Below are 25,642 nucleotides of genomic sequence, written 5' to 3' on the forward strand. Positions count from 1 at the left end.
GACAAGGAAATGCAGATTCATATTCTTTACCAACACTGATATAAATAGACATATAAATATAGCCATATCATTTCTGGAGTTCCTATAGGAGTTAACTTTCTAGCAGTGGTATATACTTTTTTTAGAAAGATGTATTATTTGAATGATGAACCTGGTTCTCAGCAGAAATAAAGTCACTGGGTATAGAAAGAAAAAAAATTCTTTACCACTCTACCAACCACCACTACCACCACCCACTCCCCAACTTCTCATCTTTGCACAGACTTATGCCTAAGTGAAGGAACATACCTTCTGACTTCTATAAGAACTATGCTTCTTGCTATAACAATGCACTACCTGTAACCCTCTTCTGGAATACATTTTCTTTGTTAGAAAAGGAATCTGGTAATCAGAATCTTGGACTAGTCCCTAAGAATACCTCCCAGGAGAACAGTGCTCAGCCACTCTCCTGTCAATATTCATCCTAGTCTTTTTCCTGTACCTTTGGAAAATGCCTCCCAGAGTCCCATATCTCCCATTCTTTCAAGGAAATGGTAGTAGAAAAAATAAACTCGATGTTCACATTTCCGTATTATTGACCTCTCTGTCTCTTTCTGTCTCTGTCAGCTTCTCTCTAGCTCTTTTTGTATTGTGTGCATGTATTCCTATTTTTTTCTTCTTTCTGTTTCTCTATCTCTCTGAGTGTCTTTGTCTCTCCATATCTCTCTGTCCATCTACCCATCTGTCTGTCTGTCTCTCTCACACACACACACACATCAGTTTTCTCATTATTCTGTGTTGTTTTAAATATCTCCCTATTTGTTACCTTTAGGATAAAATACAATCTCTTTCTACTGATATATAAAAAGTTTACATAGTCTGGTTCCAACTTACCTTTTCAGTCATATTACATACCATATCCCTTTATACATTCATGCTCCAGCCAAACTGAACTGCTCTCTATTCCCCAATTCTGTCCTGCCCCCCCCCATTCCATAACTGGAACACAATCACTCCTCATCCCCACAGTATTTTGCTTTGAAAACTTATGTGCTACCTCTTCCATGAAGCCCTCTTTAATATGACTAGTTAAAAGCATTCTCTCTCTCCTTATTTCTTTGTTTGTTTTTTAATAAGAACACTTCGCTTCTAGTTTTGTTTTGTTTTGTTTTTCCTTCTATCTCTTACTTGGAATTAAAGGATCATAGATCTATATCTGCAATCTTAGCGGTTGAATAGTCCAAAGCCCTTCATTTTCAAATGAGGAAACTAGGTCCAAGAGATGTTAACTAGCCAAGAACACATAGATACCAAGTGAAAGAGCTTGGTTTTGAACTCAAGTCCCATGACCCAAATTCAGTATTCCCAAGTTCAGTGTTCTTGCCACTGCACTACCCAGTCTTCCTATAATTTATGATCCTTACCCCTATTACAATGAACCTTGTATTATATTTTTCTATGTATTTTCAATGCCGCTCTAAAATAGTGCTGAGGTCAGACACTGTCGTTTCCATCATTGTAGATATTCCCAGTGCCTAGAATAGTGCTTGCCCATGGTAGGTGATTGCTAAATGTTTGCTCAATTGAATGTGTTGAAGTGACAATATTGTAACAATCATTTTTAGATTATACTTTCAAAAAGAGCAATGCTACATTTCTTTTTTTCTCCATTTTTATTGTAATTGAAAACAAGCCAGACAATCCATCAGAAAAATTCCCCTCATGCCTGAAGATAACTGTCATGTAAACCTGTCAATTTGTCTGTGTTCAGATTTCAAAGGCTTTTCTTGCCTGCCTTCTATCAATAGCTATTTTCAACAGGTCTTGATTTGATCTTCAGTGTGAAAAGCATTTTATATGCAGTCATAGGATCATATTCAAATCCAGTTCTGCCCACATACCACCTGCACAATCATGGGCAAATTGCTTCATGTATTCAAGTCTCAGTTTGATCCATTATTAAATGAGGGTTGAGGTAAATGGTGGTGAACACTTATAATTCCTATTATGGAGGAGAAAGAGGCTGGTGATCACTTAAGCATGGGAGTTTTGAGCTGCAGAAGGGCTAAAACCAATCAGGTGTCCACACTAAATTTATTCCCAATATAGTGGGCCTCCAGGAGTTTGGAACCACCAGGCTAACTAAGGAGCTCAGAACTGGCCCAAGTTGAAAACAAAATAGGTAAAAATTTCAGAGCAGATCAGTAATGCTGTCAGCTTATGAGTGTTTTTCCATTCTACGCATTGCATTTCCATTCTATGCAAGATAGAAAGATCCAATCTCAAAATTAGATATATAGAAAAATAGATAATAGATAGATAAAATGAATGTTTTGTGCCACATAACCTCTAAATTCTCTTCTAGTTCTAAATCTATGATCTTTTCCATAATTTTATTCTTCATCCTCTTTAGGATAGAAGTTAGACATTAGCATTGTGTCCAAAGGCATTTTTGAGTACTATTAATTCCAAAGTTCTTCTTCCTCACTTATTAGCTTACTAATTCATTAACTCTTAATTCTGCTTCTCTTTGAATATATTTGTAAAGGATTTATATCATCACTTACTCTTTATGATGTCATGTATTCATGTGTTGTGGGGTTTGAGGGATTTTTTTTTTTTTTTTACAATCCTTGTCTTGTCTTCAAAAATTTCAGTTTGAGCCACAGTTATCTTCAGTCTGAGGTTTCACAGCAGTTTTCATGGAGCAGCATTAGTTATGCTTTGGTGGCTGCATTTTTCTGTCAGAAGAATTGTAATTTATTGAACCATAGTTACACTATCCTCCGAAACAGTCACTTCCATGCCAACACTGCTTAAATTTGCATAGTGTCTTATTCTTGCAAATGTGCTTTCTCATCCTCTTATTGTAGATCATCAAAATTCTAATTCCTTACCCAGCTGCAGTTCAGAAGATCAGAAACCCTATGACCCTGATCATAGTTTTAACCAGCTCCTCCCTTTCTGGAAAAAGAACTGCTAATGCTTCTTGTATGCTTTTGTGGGGAGGGGAGATGTTTCTATAGTTTAGGATAGTTTAATATAGTCTTACTGAAGCTGAATTTAACTCTGTTGCTTCCCAATAAGAATCTACATGGATAAAGTCCTTGTATGTCTAATGTGATCTTGGAGAGATGATTCTTTCCCTAGAGCCAAAGCAAGCTCAAATTTAAGAGACAAAAAGGAAGAATAAAGAGCTAATAGGAGGACTATTCTTAGTACAACAAGGTGGGGTGGTACAAATAGTCCTCAGTTTAAAAACAGAATATGTTCCATGTGTTTATTTGTAAGGTGGTTGTGACTCAGAACAAACTTCCCCATTGAAATAATATTATAAATTATATAATATAATAATATAATATAATATAAATTTTATGTGATAAGCCTATTTAAGTCATGACACATTAGAAGTTTTGTCCCATTTCAAGATGTAAAAAAATAATCAATAATAATAATTCTATAGTACTTTAAACTTCTCAGAACATTCTACAGACATTAATTATCTTCTGCGAGTCTCACAACCACTCAGTAAGATAGCTTTTATAAGTATCATTTCCTCAGTTTACAGATAAAGAAACTGAGGCTGAAAGGTTTCCCAAGAGACATTAACTAATCAATATCAGGCTTTGAACCAAAGCCAACATTTTGTTTGTCTTCAAGCAATTAACATTTCTTAAGTTCTTACTAATTCAATTAACAAGAATTTATTAAGTATTCCTGCCAGGTTTTGTGTTCAATACATGATATCATGTAAATAAACACATAAGATATATATGATGGGAATAGAAGGTAGTGTGAGGTAGAAAGACATTGGGAGCTGAGGGAATCCAGAAAGGTTTCCTGTGGACAATGGAATTTGAACCATACCTTGAAAGAAATAAGAGACAATAAGAGATAGATGTGAGGGGATAGAGCATTCTGGTTGTAAGGGAGAGTCAGTGCAAAAGTAGTTGAGATGAGAAGTGTTGTGTTTCAGGAACTGTAAGGAGGCCCACATTGTTAGGTCATAAAATGTCAGATACTCTATAAGTGCTGGACAGAGACAAAACTCAAACAGGACCTGCCTTCAAGGAACTCCTTTTGGAGGAAATAGCATATATACGAATATATGCAGAATATATATATATATATACATATATAATATAATATACTTATATATTATATTCTATATTGTTATGTATTATTTAATATATGAATTACATTCTTATATAAAACATTAATTCTGTATCATGTAATATATGAATTTTATATTGTATGACATATACAATATGTGAATTATATATATAACATAGGACTATATTACATAAATATATACTATATATAAATATAATATAGGTATATATAAAAAGAATACGAGGTAAATATTGTTAGAAATGGTACTAGGATCTTGAGGGATTCAAAAAGGTTTCATGTAGTTGCTTCAGGGCAGTTAGATAGTATAGTGGGTAGAGTACCAGGCTTATAGTCAAGAACAATGGTTCTCAAACTTTTGTTTTCAGTATCTTTATTTTATTAAAATTTATTCAGGATCTCTCCAAAGCATTTTTGCTTATCTGGATTATATTTATAGACATTTACCATATTGGAAATAAAAACTATTTTTGAATTTATAGACCTTCGAAAAGGGTTTCAGAGATCCCCAGGATTCTCTACCAGGGGTCCTCAAACTTTTAAAATAGGGGGCCAGTTTACTGTCCCTCAGACTGTTGAAGGGCAGGACTATAGTAAAAACAAAAACTTTGTTTTATAGGCCTTTAAATAAAGAAACTTCATAGCCCTGGATGAGGGGGATAATCGTCCTCAGCTGCCACATCTGGCTTGCAGGCTGGGCAGCAGTTTGAGGACCCCTCCAATACTTTGAGAGCCACTTGGTCAAGAAGAACTGAGTCCAAATATGGTCTCAATCACATTACTTCTATTTGCCTCAGTCTCACTTCAGTAAAATGGGAATGCAAAGCAGAAGAAAATGGCAATGCACTCCAATATCTTTATCAAGAAAATCTCATGGATAAAATCCAAGGGGCTGAATACAAGCAAACAACAAGTTGTGTGAACAGAGTTTTAAAGAAAACAAAGGAATTCATAAAGATATAGATTAGGTAGAGGTACTTCATTGGCTTGGGGATCAAGCTTTGCAAAGACACAGATAGGTTATGAAATGTCATGTTTGAAGAGTAGTAAGGAACAGTCAAAAGGTCAATGTGACTACATCAAAGATTATTCAAAGTGGAGTGATGTATATAATAAGGTTGGAATAGGAAACTGGGACTGGGTTGGGAAAAGTTTCAAAAGCTACTGTAAACAGAAGAGTTTATATTTGATCCTAGAAGCAACAGGGAACCATTGGAATTTATTGGCTAGAAGAATGATATGGTTAGATTTACACTTTAGGAAAATCACTTTGATATCTATGTGAAAGATGGATTTTCCCTGTATTTTGCACTTCTTTTAATTTGTGTAATACATTATTATTATAAATCACTGGTATGTAAAAACTCACATCCATAAAGCTCTTTAAGATTTTCAAAGCATTTTACAAAAATTGCCTCTTAATCCTCTCAACAACCTTGTGAGAATAAAATTGTATAAGCATTGTAATATAATTTAATCATCAAAACAACCCTATGAGGTGGTTAATACAAACTATTCTTATTCTCATTTAATAGGTAAGGAAATTATTAAAACTCAGAGAGTTCAACTGAATTATCTGAGTTCAAGATGATAAGACCCAAACCTAGATCTTCTGATTTCAAGTAAAAGATCCTTTCCACTATACCATGCTAATTCCCATACAGATTCCTTGACCTGAAAGATATTTTGCCATTCATTTCCTTTCCCAGTGGTAAATCCTTTCTATATGTAATGTATGACAAAAATACTTTCTTAAAAATGTATACTGGTTTGGTGGCAATGCAGTAAACAATTCTCAGATTGCAGTAGACATCTCCTGTAGGCTGAAAGAGTTAATATAGTTTTATGAAGTGAATAATTTATTCCAGCAGTAGGATCAAGCCTATTTTTAAAATACAATATTATACACTCATTTTCTAAGATAAACTCATTTGCAAAATCTTATGAAGGATAGAGAAAGATTATGAACAGTATCGCCTCATAAAAACATTGAGAATCAATGAAGGGAAAAACAAATTTGCTGAAAGTCTGGCATGAAACCTAATTAACCCTTATCAACATAGGATCATAAATGTAGGATAGGAAGGCACCTTAGAAGCCAATTTCCTTATTTTACAGATGAGAAAACAGAAACACAGAGGTCAAATAATTTGCTCAGGGTCACACAAATACATCTGAACTCATGTCTTCCTGACTCCAAGTCCAGGACTCTCTTTACTATGTCTCCTGGCTGTCTTTTTGGGGGGGTGGAGAGGGCAGGAGGAGTAGGAGGCAACTGGGGTTAAGTGACTTGCCCAGGGCCACACAATAAGTAGAAATTGTATAAAATCAAATTTGAACTCAGATCCTCTTGATTCCATTGTGTCATCTAGCTGAGCCATCTCCTCTTGGCTGTCTTTAACTCAGAATGTTAAAGATCAAACTGAAAGCAAATAACAAATAGAACAAATAGAAGAGATATGTCACCATTTCCAATTTTAAAAAAATCTAAATCAGTGATAGTGAAGATCTACCAAATTTAGGTTAAAACATTACAGTGGTGCTATACAAAAATGACAATGGAATCTTAACAGGAGAATCACATAGTCATAGGAGACATGCTCACATGCACACTGAAAGAGGAATTAAGTAACACTAGTTACTAAATTCCAATTTTGGGTGGATATAATAGGAGAAAATTTGAAAAAAAAATTATGGTTACTTCATGATCTCAGAAGTAAGTATTCCAGCAGAGAAGGAAAATGTCCAGGACAACAGAAACTTTAAGAATTACCTCACTGGTAAATTACAGGTCCAAGAGCTTGAGTTCTCGTCACTGAATCTTTTAGAAAGAGATGATTTACTGATCATTCTTTCTCTTTAGTTATAGAAGACAGTCCACACGGTTACTGCACAGGGTCCTACTTGATATACAAAGTTGGAAAAGAAAGAATTTGGTTCCTGGAGTACTATAGGGTTAGACCTTGCTGATCAATAGGTAGTAAGGCTCAAAGCTAAGACTCAAAGGGAGGAGAACTTCAGAAGCTAGTTCTGGTTCTAGACTAAAACTACTTATTCTAGATTAAGAGTTCCAGCAGTTCAAATAAGCATAATATTACTGTGGGTCAAAATTTCAATTAAGTCTAAAGCTGGACCTAGTGAAGACTATGGACAAACATTGGAACCATTTACCCACTCAATCTATGAATTATTCGTCACACAGTAAAAGGTCAGTTAATAAGTATTTATTAAATACCTATTACCTATTAAATACCTACTACCATGCATTATGCTAAGCACTAAGGATACAAAGAAAAGCAAATGATATTTCCCACCCTCAAGGAGCCCACAATTTAAAGGGCAAAGAGCAGGCCAAGGGAATACGTCAGAGTGATACTACATGCAAGAGAAAAGCTAAATTTTGCAAGGAACAATATGAGAACATCATGAGAAAATATCAAAGGTCCTGCAGTATTAAAGATATAAGCTATTTCCATGTCCTCCCCCCATGTAGGACCCTCATGCATCATCTCTATAATTGCTTACTCTTCTTGCTGATGGTGTGTATGCACTAGGTGTTAAAAAGAGTGCCCTAGGTTTATGGGACAGTTAGAGAATGTAATTTTTATTATGTCAATCCAGTAAATCACTTTACTGTAAGTTAACTGAGTTCTCTGGATGTCTATAGAAAGGTAAATACATCTGTGAGATCTCATGGGCTATAGTTTTTAAGAATGGGGTCCCCCAAAAAAATAATTTGAATTCTGTAGTATCTTCCTGTATCTATAGGTGAGTAGATTCATGATATCTACATTTTTTAAAAATACAGTTCAAGGGTAAGATTTGTACACTAAAGACTTATAGATTATACAGAAGCCTCAAGCCTACATATTATTAATACTTCCTTCAAGAAAATAATCAAAAGATTCTGAACAGCATCACACACACACACAAACATGCACACACAAAATTTATTTTAACTGATAGAAAAATACTTCTTATGGATGTCCTGAATCAATTGTTTCTGATCAGACCACCAATATATTAGAGCAAAGTCAAAATAATGCAAAAATAGAAAAATGATTAAATGAAAATAATTCATGGATATTTTCAGCATATCTGAAAAGTCTTCCTCTCTTGCTGGCATTGTGGAAATAATCAAATCAATTGCAGTAAATATATATCAAGTATTTGCTATGTGCAAGGCATTATTATCTGGATAAGGCCTGTCCCCCACAGCCACTACATTTCCACTTTGTCTACTACACAAAATACCTTCCCCTTAAAAATTACTTTACTGAAATGTAAATAAAACATAATTAATTGTTTTGATGCTTAATGTTAAATTTATAATAATTTGGGGGAGGTGAGTAATTTTGCATTAAAGATCCAGGAAGACCAGAAGAAAAGCAGATTGGTGAAGGGGGAAAACACTGGCTCTAGGTCAAATTCTGCCTCTGGTGCTGACTACTTGTATAACCTTACAGGGCCTTAGTTTCCTCATCTTTCAAATGAAATGACTGGACTCTTAGCTCCTAGTTCCTTCCAGCTCCTAGTACTTCCAGCTCTCATTCCATTTGAGAAGGCCACAGATGAGAGGGGATATCTGAAATCAAACCAGGATTAGGACCAGTAATTACAGCAAAGTTTTAGAAGGAATTAGAGAAATTTATGATCGAGGGTTCAGGCAGCAGCAATCAAGTGCTGGGTAAATAATAGGGAATTGAGCTAGATAAAAATTTATCTCAATTTTCCTCCTTCAGTTGCTTTTCACACAGGCTCTATGTGGCTGCTTTCAACCTCCTTCTCCCAGTGCCTTCTCAAGTCCCTTCACTTGATTAACCCACCTCCACTGAGCTCATTGTTCTCCCTAGCAACAGGCAGGCCTAATGCATTTCAGTTTCTAAAATATATATATATTTTTTCTAAGTTGGGATAGGATAGAAAGAAAAGCTTTCCATAATAAAAATTGCTGTTTGTTGTGGAGGAACACTTCCGCAGTAAGAAGCCTTTTTCCCCTTCAAGCTTTTGATGTAACCTCTTACTATTGCTCAGATAAAAACTTTAAGTCACATTGCTTTTGTGAGAAAAGAATGGTCTGGAGAGAGGGAATAGACTAATTGTCTGCTCTCAATATTTGTTGTCTATAATCAACAGCAAATAGCTTCTGAAAGAAGGGCTACTCAAACCAACTAAAACTTTTCTAAGTGTTAAGAGTGGGAGGAGGGAGGAAGATAGTGACAGTTAGAAGGGGATAGACAATTTCGTTGACTCCTAGCAGAAAAACTGTGAAGTTCTCCACTGATCTAGCTCCAATCTGAGCTCCAGGGGGGGGAAAGTAAGAAATGTGATTTTCTTCAGTATTTCTTGATAGCCAAAGTGGGGGATTGTATGTGAGGAGATTGAAGAGAGGAAAAGGGGGGAAAGGGGAAGAAGAGAGATTCCAAAGAAAAATGATTTCATTTTGTTAAAAAATAAACTCTTTAAAAACCGGCAAAATAAAATCAAAATCTTGCCTTATAAATTTTGCTAGTTATTCTAACATGTTAGACCATACTTCTCAGAATAACTCACCCAGCCCCAAGCTGTCACACAAATTGTCAGACAGTTTTTGAACAAACTTTCCTCAATGTGCACCGCAGCTTCTTGGGGGTCCTTGTTTTCTTCAACACAGCTCTAGTGCGACTGACTATACCAGGTTCTTCTGGATTCCTCTATTTCTTACTGTTCTTCCCTTTCTACCTAAAATTACATTATATACATTTTATGCTTATGTATATATGTACATTTCTTCTTTTCTGCACCCCCTCCCATCATTTAAGTCCCTAGTAATCAAAATCCTTCATAACTAGATCCCCACCTACATTTTCAGTCTTCTTGTACCTTCTCCCCCTCACACTACTCACACACCACAACTAATTATTCTATGATCCAGTGACGCTGCACTCCTTGCTGGTCCTAGAAGTTCATTTGTCCACATATTTTCATTTGCTGCCCCTGTGTCTGGCATTCCATCCCTCCTCATCTCCATCTCCTGGCTCCCCTGGCTTCCTTCAAGTCCCTGCTAAAATCACACCTGCTAGAAGCCTTTTCTGATTATCCTTAATGCTCAAATCTACCTTTCTTTATTATCTCAAATTTAATTCATATCTAGCTTGTTTATACATAGTTGTTTACATGATTTCTCTCCATTAGACTGTGACTTTACTGAGACTGGGACTATCTTTTGCCTTGATTGTTTTATTTTTGTTTTTGAATATCCAGTATCTAGCAATGCCCTTAGGTACTTAATGCCTAATAGATTTAGATCTGGAAAAGATTTAGAACCATAATATATAGTCACTTCATTTTACAGATAAGGAAACTGAGGCTGAGAAAGGTTAAAGGATTTGCACAGTCATACAGAGAGTGAGTTTTTGAGGCAGGATGTGAATTCAGAACTACCTGATTCCAAATTCTATACTCTTTCCACTGAACCGCCTCAGTGCCTCTAGATATTGAAACCTATGTTTTTATTTACAGGTTTTTTATAGGCAAGAAGGCCACAGCAATAGTCAGGTCATTGAAACGGAGAAAACTCAAGCAGTGGTCCTTCTTCCTGATGTGGGAGTTTATATTATTGAAGTTCGAGCATTCAGTGAAGGAGGTGATGGAACAGCTAGCTCCCAAATAAGAGTACCGTCCTATTCAGGTAAGCACTGTTATGGTCAGTTCAAGTATGCTAACTCCCAGAACTCAATCTATTATTCATCTTTCTAAGATAATGCATTCTCAAGTAAGTTGTTTATGTGTCCAATTTTTTATTTAGATCCATGCAAACCTTGTTAGGGTTAGCCTGGGTATTTGCTCCTGGATATAGCTGCCAATAATACTATTAATATAAAACTGGTGATGTTTAGCCTGGAAAATAGATTAAAGGAAATATAGTTGCCTCCAAATAGTTGAAGAGCTGTCTTGTAAAAGAATAAGTAGAGCTATTTGGTATAGCTTCAGAAGGAATTAACTAGAATCAATGTATAGAAATTACTGAAAATACAATGTTGACTTAATATCCTTTAGTTTAATTCAACAACTATTTATTAATTACTTACTATGCTCCATATAAATTTAATTCAAAGCATTCTAATAGATACTAAGGATAGAAAAATAAGAACCAAATACTTCTTACCTTCAAGTGGCTGACATTCTAGGATAGAGAGGTTGGATTGGGAAGAGGGATTAAGGAGGGGGATTACAATATATATACAGACACATGAGTATAAAATATATGCAAAGTTAATTCAAATTTAATTGCAAAGGGACAGAAAATTAACTGCAAGGTGGGATAAAAGGCAGCACCTAATCTTTATGCTTTTCAGAAAACTAGGGATTCTAAGAATTCAGAATAAGAATGCTATGCATTTCAGAAATGGAGATAAAATACAAAACAAAAGAAAACATGGCGGCTAGAAATGGAATGTTGTGTCAGTCAACTAGCATTTATTAAGTGCCTTCTATCTCCTATTCTTAAGCATGTACAGTGAATAGCATGGTTAGGTCATGGAAGGGAGAGTTGTTTGGTAAATGAGAATAATATCAACTAAGGTCAAAGAGGTAGGTGGAATTCAGATTGTGAAGGAATTTAAAATGGTAAGCCAAATTTCCTAAGAATCTACTTCCAGATGTTTAGAGCTATTAAAAAACAAGACCATAGGTCAATTTTAAAGCTGAAAAGTCTTTAGAGGTCATCAGATCCAATCCCCTCATTTTACAAATGAAAAAGAGAGACAGTGTGATAAGTGACTTTCCCAGTATCGTCCAACTAGTATATGTCTGAGGCATTCTTTTAATTTAGTTCCAGGCTGTTTGGGGATACCTTATAGGAGAGTGAGTTCATCAATGCTAGAAGTGTTCAAGCATCTCTCACAGGAATGTTTCAAGGAAAACTGCCTGTATTAAATGGGCTTGGCACTTTTAATACCTTTTCTACTTTTAGATTCTGCAGTTCTGAAATTTTAAGGGAATATTTGAAAAAAGTCCCATAGTTTATATTTTTCTCATATTTTAAAAGATATCAAATTCCATTCTTGGAGAACAAAAATTTTGTCACACAATTATTACCACCAACAACTGTAATATTAGTTTGTGCACCCCAATTAATTTGAGTATTTTAGCTTCGGCTATCAGCATGCCCCAAACACTCTTTGAGTCACACTCTCTTAACAAACTGAGCATTCTATTGCATCACTCTATAGGATGAATAATTAAATCTTTCTCTGTTATAAGAAAGAAATTATATATGCACTTTTCTGTTCTGGAATCTTTCCAATTTTTCTTCAAAAATGTTGACTCCCATAACATCTTAGATCAGCTAGAAGCATGAAATTTTAGAGATGGATGGGACCATAGAGATGGGATAGTATAATTACCTCATTTAACAGATGTTAAGTGATTTAACAAGATAGTTAGTGGCAGAGTCAAGACTAGAATCCAGATTTCCTGGAAAGCATCAATGGCTCCCTATTGCCACTAAAATAAAAACCAAGTGTTCTGATCATCTTTTTCAGCCCTTCACAGTCTGACTGGTCTTCCTTTCCATGCTTATTTCACTTTTTCCCACTTCAGGTACTCTCAGTTCCAACCAAATCAGCCTAAATACCCTTCCTGACACATGACATTACATTTCTCACCTAAGTACCTTTGCATAGGCTGTCCAGCATGCCTAAAATGTGCTTTCACCTCACCTCTGCTACTTAGCATTCTTACCTTTCCTCAAGATTCATCTCAGGTTCCCCCTTTCATGCAAAGCCTATCCTAATTCTTCTAGGTTGTAGTGCTTCCTTGCTCAGCAACTTATGTTGTATTTGCTTAGGTATTCATAAAGTGATTTTTCATTCTGTCTTTGTATCCTTCCTTATGCTTAATAGAACAGTTTGAATAGTTTGGGGTTTGTTTGTTTGGACTACATTTATCTCATCATTGCTGGGAAGCTACAATGACAAATAGCCCCTACAAAGGTACATATATGCATTCTCTGCAACTTACAATCAGAAAGAATTACTTGGCTCCTGAGAGGTCAGTTGATTTGCTTAGGATCACACAAGCTATCTATGTCAGAAATGTGACTTGAAACTGCATCTTTTTAATTCCCAGGCCAGGTTTTTTTTTTTTATCTACCATGTAACATTGCCTCTAAAAGTCTTTCAGATAGTAGACACTTAATCTAGACACTGGATATTTAATTCTGTTTATTCTCTATCCTTTGTCTTTTCACATACACATAAATAGGGAAAGGAAGGGTATTGTATACATATATATAGATAGATAAGTGCATATATACATACATTTACTCTATACATATATTTATATTATGCATATATATACACATATCTATGTAAATTAGTGAATACATATGATGCATGTACATGTATATCTATGTATATATAGGATTATGTGTAAACATATATGTATAATATATGTGTTTTTGTTTAAGCATACTAACTTCTTAAAATTCAGAGAGATCATGAGAAATATTTTCTAAACTATCACATGAAATGATCTACTAAGGGCCTCACTAGTGCCAAATATAGGGGGTAACTATTTCACATTTCTCATTTGTTAAGCCTGTGAAAAAAGAAAAAAAAAATATTTCTATGAGACTTTGCTTTTTTGATTTTCTTTTCACACACTGTTAGCCAACCTCTTCATGACATTACTATCTTTGCACCAATTGAAACAAATATAACATTGCTATTTTGATTAATGATATTCCAAATAAAAGATGCTTCCCAGATTTCCCGTTTCTTGTTCAAGTTAAATAAAAAGAAGGATTACATCTAAAAATAAACCAAAATGATGTGAGTACAATTAAAGCCTTAACCAAATCCTATAAACTTTAGTTGACTTGATAGCTTATCTGTTGTTAGAAGAGTCTGTAAATTAGATCTGAGGGTTTAGGCTGGTTTTAACTAGGGCCAGTGACTGCCCCAGAAGATATGTGGGTTGAAAAACAAACCTGAATTTAGGGACTCATAGTGGAATGGAGAGAGAAGTCATGTATCTTTGAGTTAACAATTCAAATATTTTTTAATTAATTACTCAGTTCAACTCATAGCATAGCCTCATGCAGTTGAGAGCCTGTTAAAAAAAAAAATTACTTTTCCAAAGGAGTAGATTCCCTTTTGCAAAATTTGACCTAGAGACCCAGTATTTAAAGTGATTGCTCTGGAAAATTCTATTTCTGTAAGCATCTATATAATTGTCCACCTACCAAACTGATTGCTTAACTTACTTCACTAAATTATCTGATTGTTTTAACAACCCTTTTTTGTTTTAACTCCTGAACACTGAAATATCATAATTACATTTTTAAAAAGTTAGGATTTTTTAAATAATATTTCCCCCACTACATATATAGAAACAATTTTTAACATTTGTTTCATTGTTGTTGTTTTTTTAAGTTGTGAATTCCAAATTTTATCCCTCCCCCCAAACTTTCCCCACTTCTTTGAGAAAGTAAGCAATCTGATATAGGTAATACTTGTGTAATCATATAAAACATTTAGGATTTTTTAAAAATGAGAGCCCCAAAACTTAAAATTATACTAATCCCTCTTTGCTCTTTTGAACAGGCTGTCTCCCAAGCCTGGAATGCCTTCCCTCCTAGCTTTCACCTCTTAGAATGCTTAGCTTCTTTCTTCAAGACTGAGCTCAGAAACCAGCCCCTATGCGAAGTTTTTCCTGATTTCTACCTAATAATGACTCATGAGCACTCTCTCTCTGTTCATGCTATCCTATATTTGCTTCTCTGTGTACATGTTGTAGCCTTGAGTAGATTATAAACTCTTTAACAACAGACTGGAATTATTCTTTTATCTTTTTATTCCTAGTATATCGCACATTAACACATAGTTAATAAATGCTTGTTATTGCAACTGAATTGATATTTCCCAGTTATTTGAGATTTTTGGCTTGGTTTTTTTTTTTTTTTAATAAATCAAGTGATCAAGAGATCACTCTGACACATTCTTTGTCAAGTATTCCTTCCCAGGTATAGTTTTGTCTTTATCTTTTTTCTATTCACATAGATTTTGAATGCATTAAAATATAAGCTCCTTGAGAGAAGGAACTATTTTTCTTTTCTTTGTATTCCCAGCCCTGGCACATAGTATGTGCTCTGACTGACAAACAGAGAGTTTCCCACCACAAAAGTTATTGGAGCTGGAGTTTCACTCTGTTTATTGAATTAAACATCCTTTACTCTTCATAGAGTAGCCATAACCTATTATATTGATGTCTTTTTGTTCCTACAGGTGGAAAAATCACAAGTGCTCAATCTTCTCTCCACACCTTCTCAACTTCTTCATCATCAATAACAATCCTCTTGGCATTGATAGTCCCTTCAACCTCATGGTGAAGATTGAAGACTTAATGTTTTTGTTTTACTTTAGCTTGATTACATCTGTAGATGGAGTTTTATGTAAATGGAGAAGTTGGAACCCTGAGCTAAACTTAAAAATCCTAGAACTACCCATGGTGCACTTAGAGGAGTGTTGGGGGGGAAATGTTACTTAATCATCAGGTTTTCTCTTCAGTTTTTTGTAAATGTCCTCAAATAGGGGAGGACAGTTCTTGGCCCAATAAAAATATGCAGATTGTATGTAATGAACTTTTGTAAGCAAAGGTAATTTCTGTCAAATGTATTCTTTACTTTTTTAATAGGTTTGAATTTGATTTTGTAACCAATGACCCTAAGTATGTGCCATTTGTTTGTTAAAGCAGTGGTGTCTAGTACATCTGTTTCAAAAAAAAAAAAAAAAAAAAGCAAAAAAAAAAAAAAAAAAAAAAAAAAAAAAAAAAACAGGAAAAAAGTGAAGGTGAGTAATAAAGACTCTGAATCTAGTGTTTCTCATTTTCCCTAAGGCTGACTTTTGCAATCAACAAACCAGTGGGAGAGAAGAAAAATAGTTCAGTTATGTTGCCCATTACAGGATAAGTATAGGAAATATTTTCTGGAAAAGTATATGATTGCATATTGAAATAGTCAAATTTGTCAATCTGCTGTTCTGCAAGCATTCCCTGAGCAAGTTATTAGAACAGAGTTGGGCCTTGACATTAGCACAAGGTAAACTAAAGGGAGACTAAGAAGGGATTGTTTTAAGTGCTATTGTCTTTCATCAAGTACTGTATTATTTAACTGAAAATGAAGTCAAAGTTTATTTTTAATAGCAAAAAATATAGTTTAATTTCACAGAAAATGCACATGCTAACAAGTATGGACACTGATATGTACTATAGATTCTAACTTCAAAAAAATTACATAAATACAGCGTAACCTTTTCTTTTACCATCCAATTACCTGCTTTTTTTGTTTATTTATGTTTTTTCATGACAATCCTCCTCTAAACAACTAAAATTTATCATGAAAATATAGATGCATATATGTTTTATATGGAAGAAAATAATTTGAATATACCAACTTTATGTAGACTATTTTTGGACATACCTGTGCTCCACATAGCACTTGCCAAGGCCTGCCAATGATTCAAAGTAGAAAGATTTCTTGGGTTGCTTATTAGAGCTCACCCACTTTTTTTTTCCAAACACTGACCAATGTCATCAATAGGAAATTCAACAGCATCAGTCAACTATATATTTTTATTCTTTGAGTAATGAAGAGGATAGCAACAGTAGGATATCATAGAATTTGAGATTTAGAAGGGACCTCAACAGTCATCTCATTCAAACCATAGAAGAATACTCAATGGAAATATTTTCTTTGGTTATGGAGTATGGTGGATTGGTCCCACTTTGGAGACTCTCTTGATTCAAGATTACTTCCAAAAAGTAGTAAGAAAAGAAAGTGAGTCTCAATAAACGTGCCAGAGAAGGCCTGGACCAGCTACTGTTTCATAGCTAATTGGGAATTAAGGCCCCAAGATGATATTTTTGCCTACTATAAACATATCCATTTATTTTATATCTTCAAATGAACAACAAGGAAGCAGAAAAGGGCTTGATCTTTACTAAGCAGCACCAGATATGAAATTAATAAGGAATCAGAAAAGGGGGAGGGGAGAAAAGCAGGAAAAGGACTTGTGTTCTCAAAACTCCTGTACATTTTTCTTCCAGAAAACAAAACAAAAAACAGCCTAACTTCTTTGTGTCAGGTTCTCATTGTTGTATTTTTGGTTTGGTTTGGTTTGATTTTTACAGGCTGTTTTCAAGCCAATCCCAATCAAGCAATTTTTAAAAATATACATGTTAATCACCAGATTGTTGTGGATCAAAGACAGATGGTGGACTTTATTTTGAGGATCTTTGTCATCAGAGCATAAAAACTCTTCCTTGGAGACTTCCTCCTGGAAAGGTTCATGCTCTTCTAAGGTGGAAAAGAGAAAAAAAGAGAGATGCATGTAATCACAATCTGTTTCAATGCTATTGCTTGATGAAACAAATGAAAGTATTGTCATTTCTTGACTGGCTGAGGCACTTTTCCACTATTTGAGGTAGCTTGCCAGAGCAAATTATGTTTAAAAAACACATACACACACACCATGCACATGACAAGAACATACTGATTAAAAAATGGGGCAATAATAGCCTTTACCTTAATGTCAGCTGAATTGAACTCTTTTTCTTTATTTCCCATAGAACACTTTGCCAGTCTTGGCCAATCAAAAACACCCATAGTCAAGGTGTTACCAATGAACATGCTAATAAAACATCATACTCACAAAATTCAAGTTGAATTTCATATCCATTAATCTAATATAGGGGGCATATGCGATAGATCGTATTTACACATGGAATTAAGTTTCTGATAATGTCCTATTCTTGCAGGGAGCAGTGATTAGATGTTTTTATTCAACATGAACAGAATATGTATTTTGCATTTAGAACCTATGAATAAAACATGTTTTAAATGTTTATGGACTTATGTATTACATTTGTTACTTTGTAGACAACAGGACAATGGTCCTTATCTCCCTACATTATTTTCCAGCTTCAATACTCAGCTTTTTCCTGGGATGAGATTGTAACAGTGCAGTCTTAAATCATTAAAAAAAGACTGTATTTTTGTATAATGTCACATGAGCTATTGAGAAACTACTTATCATCAACTGAAACTCTGTGAGAGCAAGTGTTTGCATACCAAAATGAAGGTACTATAAAGCCCCATTTCAATCTGTTAAATATATTGTATACAATCTGTATATAAATATATATACTATATATAATGGTATATACTATGTGGAAGGCACAGTCAAATTATAGTTCTGTGTACTGTTCTTGTAACATTAGATCTTTTTAATAAATAATTCTCTTTTTATTGACTTTTATCTTCTCTCCTGTCAGCTATCTTAAAAGTATTATATTTTTCCTATAGGCTGTAGCCTATACTTAGGTGATACTTAGCATACTTAGGTGATAAATACATTTTTGGTGACATTTTCACAAAGAAAATGCTGGTGTTGGAGAGGCCCTGACCTATATAAGAATCTTCAAATCATTATCACTTTTAACTCATTGGGGTATTTAGTTCTATGATGTTGCTTCAACTCCCATATTTGAATCAGATCAGAAAAACCAAATCAAGCAACAGAATAAATATATATGCAAGAAGAATCAACATCAAAATGATATAGCTGGTCAGCATAGAGAATAGAGCACTGGGCCCATAATTATGTAGGCCTGAATTCAAAACTGGCTTTGTGATGTGATGCTGGACAAGTAACTTAAAATCTGTTTCAATTTCCTCAATTGTAAAATGTGGGGTGGGAGGTAGTATAGTACTTATCTGCCAGAATTGTTATAAGAATTAAATTAGAAAATATTTGTAAGGCATTTAGCTTAATGCCTGTCTCATAGTATGTGCTCTATAAATGCTTATTCTTTTCCCTTTCCTGTAGCCCTGTTTTTCTCTCATCTCATAAAAAATAGATGTAAGCAATAACTAATATTTATATAGCCCTTTAAGATTTTCAAAGAACTTTATGTGTGTTATCTCATTTGATTTTCACATTAACTCTTTGAGGTAGTTGCTATTTTTATCCCCATTTACAGCTGAGGAAACTGAGACTGAGAGATATGAAGTCTATGGGCACACAGGTAGCATTTGAGTTAGGATTCATACTCAAGTTTTATTGACTTCATTAGAACATAATGAAGAAGCACTGTCTCTGAAGTCAGAGAATCTAAGTTCAGATTTTGACTCTGCATTTTATTATGTATATAATCTTGGCAAGTCCCTTTACCTCTGGTAAGACTCAGTTTCCTTAATTATAAAATGAGCAGATAGGACTGAATGATTTTTAATATCCCAAATCACAAATTCTTCCAATTGGAAGGAATTTTTGACATGATCTAGTCGAAACCATATCTAAATTGCTATCTCTTCCAACTTGAAATATATGCACATGTGTGGCCATAGTGTTCATTAGAAATAGTCCACCAAGGGGTGCTTCAAGCATGATGAGTCACTAATGTTCTTTAGATCACTAGGAATTCCACAAAAGTCCTATTTCAATGTCTTACCACAGAGAAGAGATGATTTGGGATTCACCAAGTCTATAATAGAGGAAGACATACTCTAGTGAGCCTTTAAGCCTAATATATATGTGTTATTAAAGAATAACCAGTCAATTGTCTTGTGAAGAAACCTATCACTAGAAAGTTGAATGCCTGATGCTGACCTTTTTTTGGTCCTAACAATTCACAAAGACTATTTACACAGATACAAAGAGTATATGATTTGCATTAGCAGATGTTCCCACACTGATGAAATTGTGGATTTTGAAGTAAAGAAGTAAACATCTTACCAAACCTAAAGCTATATTATAAAGCATTGGTCATCAAAATCATTTGGTACTGGCTAAGAAATAAAGTAGTCAATCAGTGGAATAGGTGAGATTCACAAGACACAATAATCAATAACTATAGTAAACCCCGACTTCTGGAAAAAGAACTCACTATTTGACAAAAATTGTTGGGAAAATTGGAAATTAGTATGGCAGAAACTAGGCATTGACACCCTATACCAAGATAAGGTTGAAATGGCTTCATAATTATAAAGAGTAATATTATAAGCAAATTAGAAGAATAATAGATAGTTTACCTCTCAGATCTGTGGAGAAGGAAAGAATTTGTGTCCAAAGAAGAACTAGAATATATTATGGGTTACAAATGGGTAATTTTGATTATATTAAGTTAAAAAGTTTTGTACAAACAAAATCAATGCAGACAAGATTGTAAAGGAAGCCCAAGTCCTTGGTCTTAGTGGAGGAGTGATGAAGGCAGGAGACCCACAAGGATGGTCAAAGATGGAGTCCTTTCTTATAAGTCCTCTCAGCCCTTAAATACCTTAGTATGATTACATCATTATAGCATACTGAGCATGTGTTAACTATAGTAACATTATATCTTCACATCACACTGAACAAATGCTAACTATAGTAGCATTACATCACCACAGCACACTGCCATGTGTTAACTATAAGCACCCTGCTATAGATATGTAAATGCTTCTTTACTGTGAGTACCTCTTGCTTCAAGTAGAACACAGGTGGTCACACCCTCCTTAATTTCTCAGGAAGGGTGAGAGCCCTTAAGGGTGATGGGGAGCCAAACCAGACTTTGTCAGCAGGTTCCCTCTGGGCTGAAGGGTCTTATACCTTACCCAGAGTTCCCTCACTATCTGCGGCCCACTACACAACAAGATCATAAAGCAAGTGGGGGAAGGACATATGTGTGTAAAAATGTTTGTGGCAGCCCTTTTTATAGTGGCAAGAAATTGGGAACTAAGTGGATGCTCATCAGTTGGAGACTGGCTGAATAAGTGATAGTATATGAATGTTATGTAATATTATTGTCTGTAAGAAATGATCAGGATGACTTCAGAGAGACCTGGAGAGACTTACACGAACTGATGCTAAGTGAAGTGAGGTCATTATACACAGCAATAGCAAGATTATATGATGATTAATTCTGTTGAACATGGCCCTCGTCAACAATGAGATGATTCAGACCATTTTCAACGGTCTTGTGATAAAGAGAGTCATCTGTACCCAGAGAAAAGACAGTAGGAACTGAAAGTGGATCACAACATAGTATTTTCACTTTTTTTATTGTTGCATAGAATATATATGTATAGAAGAATTGCACATGCTTAACATATTAGATTACTTGCCACCTAGGGAAGGGAATGAGGCTAAGGGAAGGAAAAAAATTTGGGAACACAATATTTTACAAAGGTGAATGTTGAAAATTATCTATGCATATATTTTGAAAATAAAAAGCTTTAATCAAAAGAAAATAAAAGAAATAAACATATTGTTGGTACTATCAACCAAACTGTAAAATAAACCTAAAACTTTTTAAATAGATAAACACAGACACATTCCTATGTGTTTGTCATTATTCATATATAAATTCACATGACACTAGATAGAATATGATAGGGACAAAGGAGAATTATATGAAAGTGTGTGAAAAATTTGAGAAGGAAGAAATCACTTTAAACCGGGAAATTTGCTAAGACTTCATAAATAGGGTTATACCTTTATGGACCTTGAAAGAAAGGGGCAGTCACATACCTCCTGACAACAGAAGTAAAAAACAAAAAAAAACAAAAAAACATTTTGAGGACATGACTAATGTGAGAATTTATTTTTACTAGATTATGTAGATATGTATTGAGGAATTTATTTTTAGTTGTGTGCATTTTTAAAAAATTTGCTCAGTAGGGAGAGAGTAAAAAGAACAAATTAATAAAAGATACTCAAAATAAAAGAATAAAGTTGTTTTTTGTTTTTTGTTTTTTTAAATAAAGCAAAAACCAGAGGTGGGGAAGATTCAACAGATTGATATGGGAGGAAGCCTATTTCAAGTATGAGCAACACATGAACAAAGGCTTGGAAATAGGAAACACCAGGAAAAGAACATAACACAACATTGTATTAGAGAAGAGTGGAAATCTTGAATGACAGTCATAAATTTAAACTTGATTTGGTAAGCAATAGAAGGCCTCCTAAGCTTTTTGAATAGAAAAGAGACACCATCATAAGTATGCATTAGAAAGATTATTCAAGAAACAATAAAGAGGATGAATTGAAATGGGGATAGATTAGAGAGAGAGAGAGTATAGCAAGAGATAACTAACAGTAGTTTATGTAAGAAATGGGGTTAGGAGTGCAGAGATTGTTGGTTATAGTAAGAAAAGAGTAGAGGAGCCAAGTGTAAAAAATATTATGAAAATAAAATTACTGTCAGTACCTGAGTAGATGTAAACCATAAGATAGATAGAAAAGTCAAAGGTGATTTCAAAATTACAAACCTAGGTACCTAAAAAAAGGGTAGTGCCATTTACTAAGGGTAGGGTGTGACAGTGCAATATGGTGACATGAGTTTTTAAGATATACAGAGTTTGAGGAGTCAGAAGGAAATGCAAGTGGAGCTTATCATTGGGAAGTTAGAATTACAGGCCTAGAATTCTTTTCCTTTTTTCTTTTTTTTCCTTTTAGGTTTTCTGACAGCTTTTCAAGTAAGTTTTTTTTTATTAAAGCTTTTCATTTTCAAAGCATATGCATAGATAGTTTTCAACATTCACCCTTGCAAAACCTCTTTTGTTCCAAATTATTTTCTCCTTTTTTTCCTCCTACTTCCTCCCCAAGATGTCAAATATTTCAATGTATGTTAAATGTGTGCAATTCTTCTATACATATCTCCACAATTATGCTGCACAAGAAAAATCAGATCAAAAAGGAAAAAAAATGAGAAATAAAGAAAAGCAAATAACAAAAAAAAGTGAAAATACTATGTTGTGACCCACACTCTATCCCCACAGTCCTCTCTCTGGGTGTAGATGGCTCTCTTCATCACAAGATTATCAGAACTGGCCTGAATTACTCTGTTGAAAAGATCCACATCCATCAGAATTGATCATCAAATAATGTTGCTATTGCTGTGTACAATATTCTCTTGGTTCTGGTCACTTCATTTAACATCAGTTCATTCAAGTCTCTCTAAGCCTTTCTGAAATCATCATGTAGATCAATTCTTATAGAACAATAATATTCCATAATATTCATATACCATAACTTATTCAGCCATTCTCCAACTGATGGAAAACACTCAGTTTCCAGTTCCTTCAGACCTGGAATTCTTGAGAGAGGTTGTAGTAGAAATATGGTTTTAAGAGCCATCATCATAGAGGTGATGTTTTCCTTGATCAAAGCAAAACCCTATGTTAGCACATTTCATCACTTGTTTCATAATCCTATTAAAATAAACTAGAGTTGCACCTTTAAGAAATACACACTGATATGCCATTTGACAGTCTGACAAGTTGAAATAAAAATCCTACAATGGCAGATTGCTATAGTCACCTAAAGCTGACCTGAAATTCCAATTATGAGACTTGTTATTGCTTTCATTTTATATTACATCCAGATGTCCCATAAATTAAGTATCCGTTATAAGAAAAGGACCATTTGGAAGATGTTATATTTAACATGAAGAAAAGAAGATAAAACTCTGAGTCACAATTATCATCTTCAACTATTTAAAGTGTTCTCATGTAAAATAGGGACTAGATATTCTACTTGGTCCTGAAAAAAGAACCAGTATCAATGGATAGATAATATTTTTTAAAAAATTAGCTAGTATTTATTAAGCACCTACAGCTAGGGCCTGATTATTGTAAATAATAAATCTACTGTATTCACTTTGCATATTTAGGCCTAGAGCTGGATCCTGACTAGTGTAAATAATCTATCCTCTAAGTTCACATTGCATATTTCCACTGAGCTGGAACCAATAACCATATTATTACTTCAAATAGTGGGAATTCAAATACATGCAACCATTTCAAGAGATTTGCATTAACAAGAACTTAATAACACCATATTTCAGAAAATAATATGTAATTTAAAGATAAGTTTGGATTCCAGCTCTGCCAATGTGACTTTAGACAAATCACATAACATTTATGGGATTCAGTTTTCTCATTTATGAAATTAATTGCATTAGATTAGATGACCTCCAAGATTTCTTCCATCAACCATGATTATAATTTGCTAAAAGATAGATTTCAGTTCATTGCCAGGTCAATTAGAGATAACACTAAAAATGGAATGGGCTACCTTAGAAAGTAATGAGTTCCTTGTGGCTAGTGACCATTGGGTAGAAGGTTTCATTGACATTTATTATTGATGTTGTAGCAAATATTCATGAGTCAAGAAGGAATAAGTATCACAGTCCTTGTATGCCTTCTTATCCTATATCATTCTTGTCGTGTCCTTTCTGAAAGAGACTTGAATAGGAACTCAATAGGCTACAAAGTCCTTGAGAGAAGGAATAATTCTGTTCTTTGTATTTGTACCTCATCACCTACCACAGTGGCTAACACATAGTAGGCATTTAAGGATTGCTTATCGATTGATTAAGTGATAAATTTTCAGCAGGTGGCCAGTCCCTATTAACCACAATGCAAAAAACACAAGAGTTGCTAATACAAATACAACTTATTTTTTTTTCATTTCATTATTATTCAGCAGTACCTACTAGTTCAGTACTAGATAATTTTTGAAAGTGGACTCACATAATAAATAGTTATATATGCATGTATATCTGTATATATCTCTGGAGGTATAGGGCACTCTTCATGAGGAAATTCCCTCCAAGAATATAGATCAGCAGCTGTTGTACAACATAAAGTCTTAGAAAGTGGCTTGGGCTACTGAGAGAAGTGAGTTAATTAGGGCTGAACAGATATTATGGGTCAGCAATAAGATATCCACATTTTCCAGACATCACTTCTCTCTGTTGCTCTATAATTCTCAACCTCGAATCAATAATTCGATGTCATTTATAAGGAAAATCCCATGTAGTTGCTTATTTTTATCAGATTAGCATATCAATCAATAAATATTTATTGAGCATCTACTATGTGCCAGACACTATGATAAGCATTGTGTGATACACCCATAGCCAGCACATAATTGGTCTGTTTTCTACTTTTGAGGGATCCATGAACATAATCTGTATCAAACATCAGGGATTTATATTGTAATATTATATATGAACCTCTGACTAGAGCTGATTGTCCTTTAAGGAAGTTTGAGGAATATTCATATGTTTAATGAAGTCACAATTTATGATAAATTAAATTATTGCCATAATTTACTGTCATGACATTGCATCACAAAAGGATCAGGTACAGAAAGCTGCTTCCTTTGGGCTGGCAGTGCTTGCTATCATGTGACAATGGGCCATTAGCCTGGCACTGGAACAAATCATTCCCACCACCATCATCATCATTAACTGCAAGTATGTGGTGCTTGTGAGTGTTGCTTTGTTTTCTCTTCCAGAGAGAGTGATTTAAGCAGAGATGCCTTCTGCCCTCTCAAAGCTCACAGCAAGCTTACCAAGATCAGTATCGCACTCTGGAAAATAAGTAACATTTGAGAGAGTGCCTGGGTACCCAGGAATAAAAAAATAAATGAAAAGACAGTGTTTTTTTCTTCACGCAACTATGCTCCTAGAATGCCTGGCTTAATGGGGAAAGAATGTCTGA

At 34.4% G+C, this 25,642-nt stretch overlaps 1 protein-coding gene across 1 annotated transcript in view; it reads left to right on the forward strand.

Annotated features, from left to right (window-relative positions):
• Positions 1–18,361, forward strand: part of CNTN5 (contactin 5) — a 1,555,331-nt gene extending 1,536,970 nt beyond the window's left edge. Inside the window, exons 24-25 of the mRNA XM_031961045.1 lie at positions 10,612–10,780; positions 15,381–18,361. Coding sequence (XP_031816905.1) covers positions 10,612–10,780; positions 15,381–15,484 — 273 coding nt within the window. The 3' untranslated portion in view covers positions 15,485–18,361. The remainder of the gene's footprint in view (positions 1–10,611; positions 10,781–15,380) is intronic.
• The last annotated feature ends 7,281 nt before the right edge of the window (positions 18,362–25,642 follow it).

The sequence above is a fragment of the Sarcophilus harrisii genome, chromosome 3 (genome assembly GCF_902635505.1).
Source record: "Sarcophilus harrisii chromosome 3, mSarHar1.11, whole genome shotgun sequence".
NCBI lineage: Eukaryota > Metazoa > Chordata > Mammalia > Dasyuromorphia > Dasyuridae > Sarcophilus > Sarcophilus harrisii.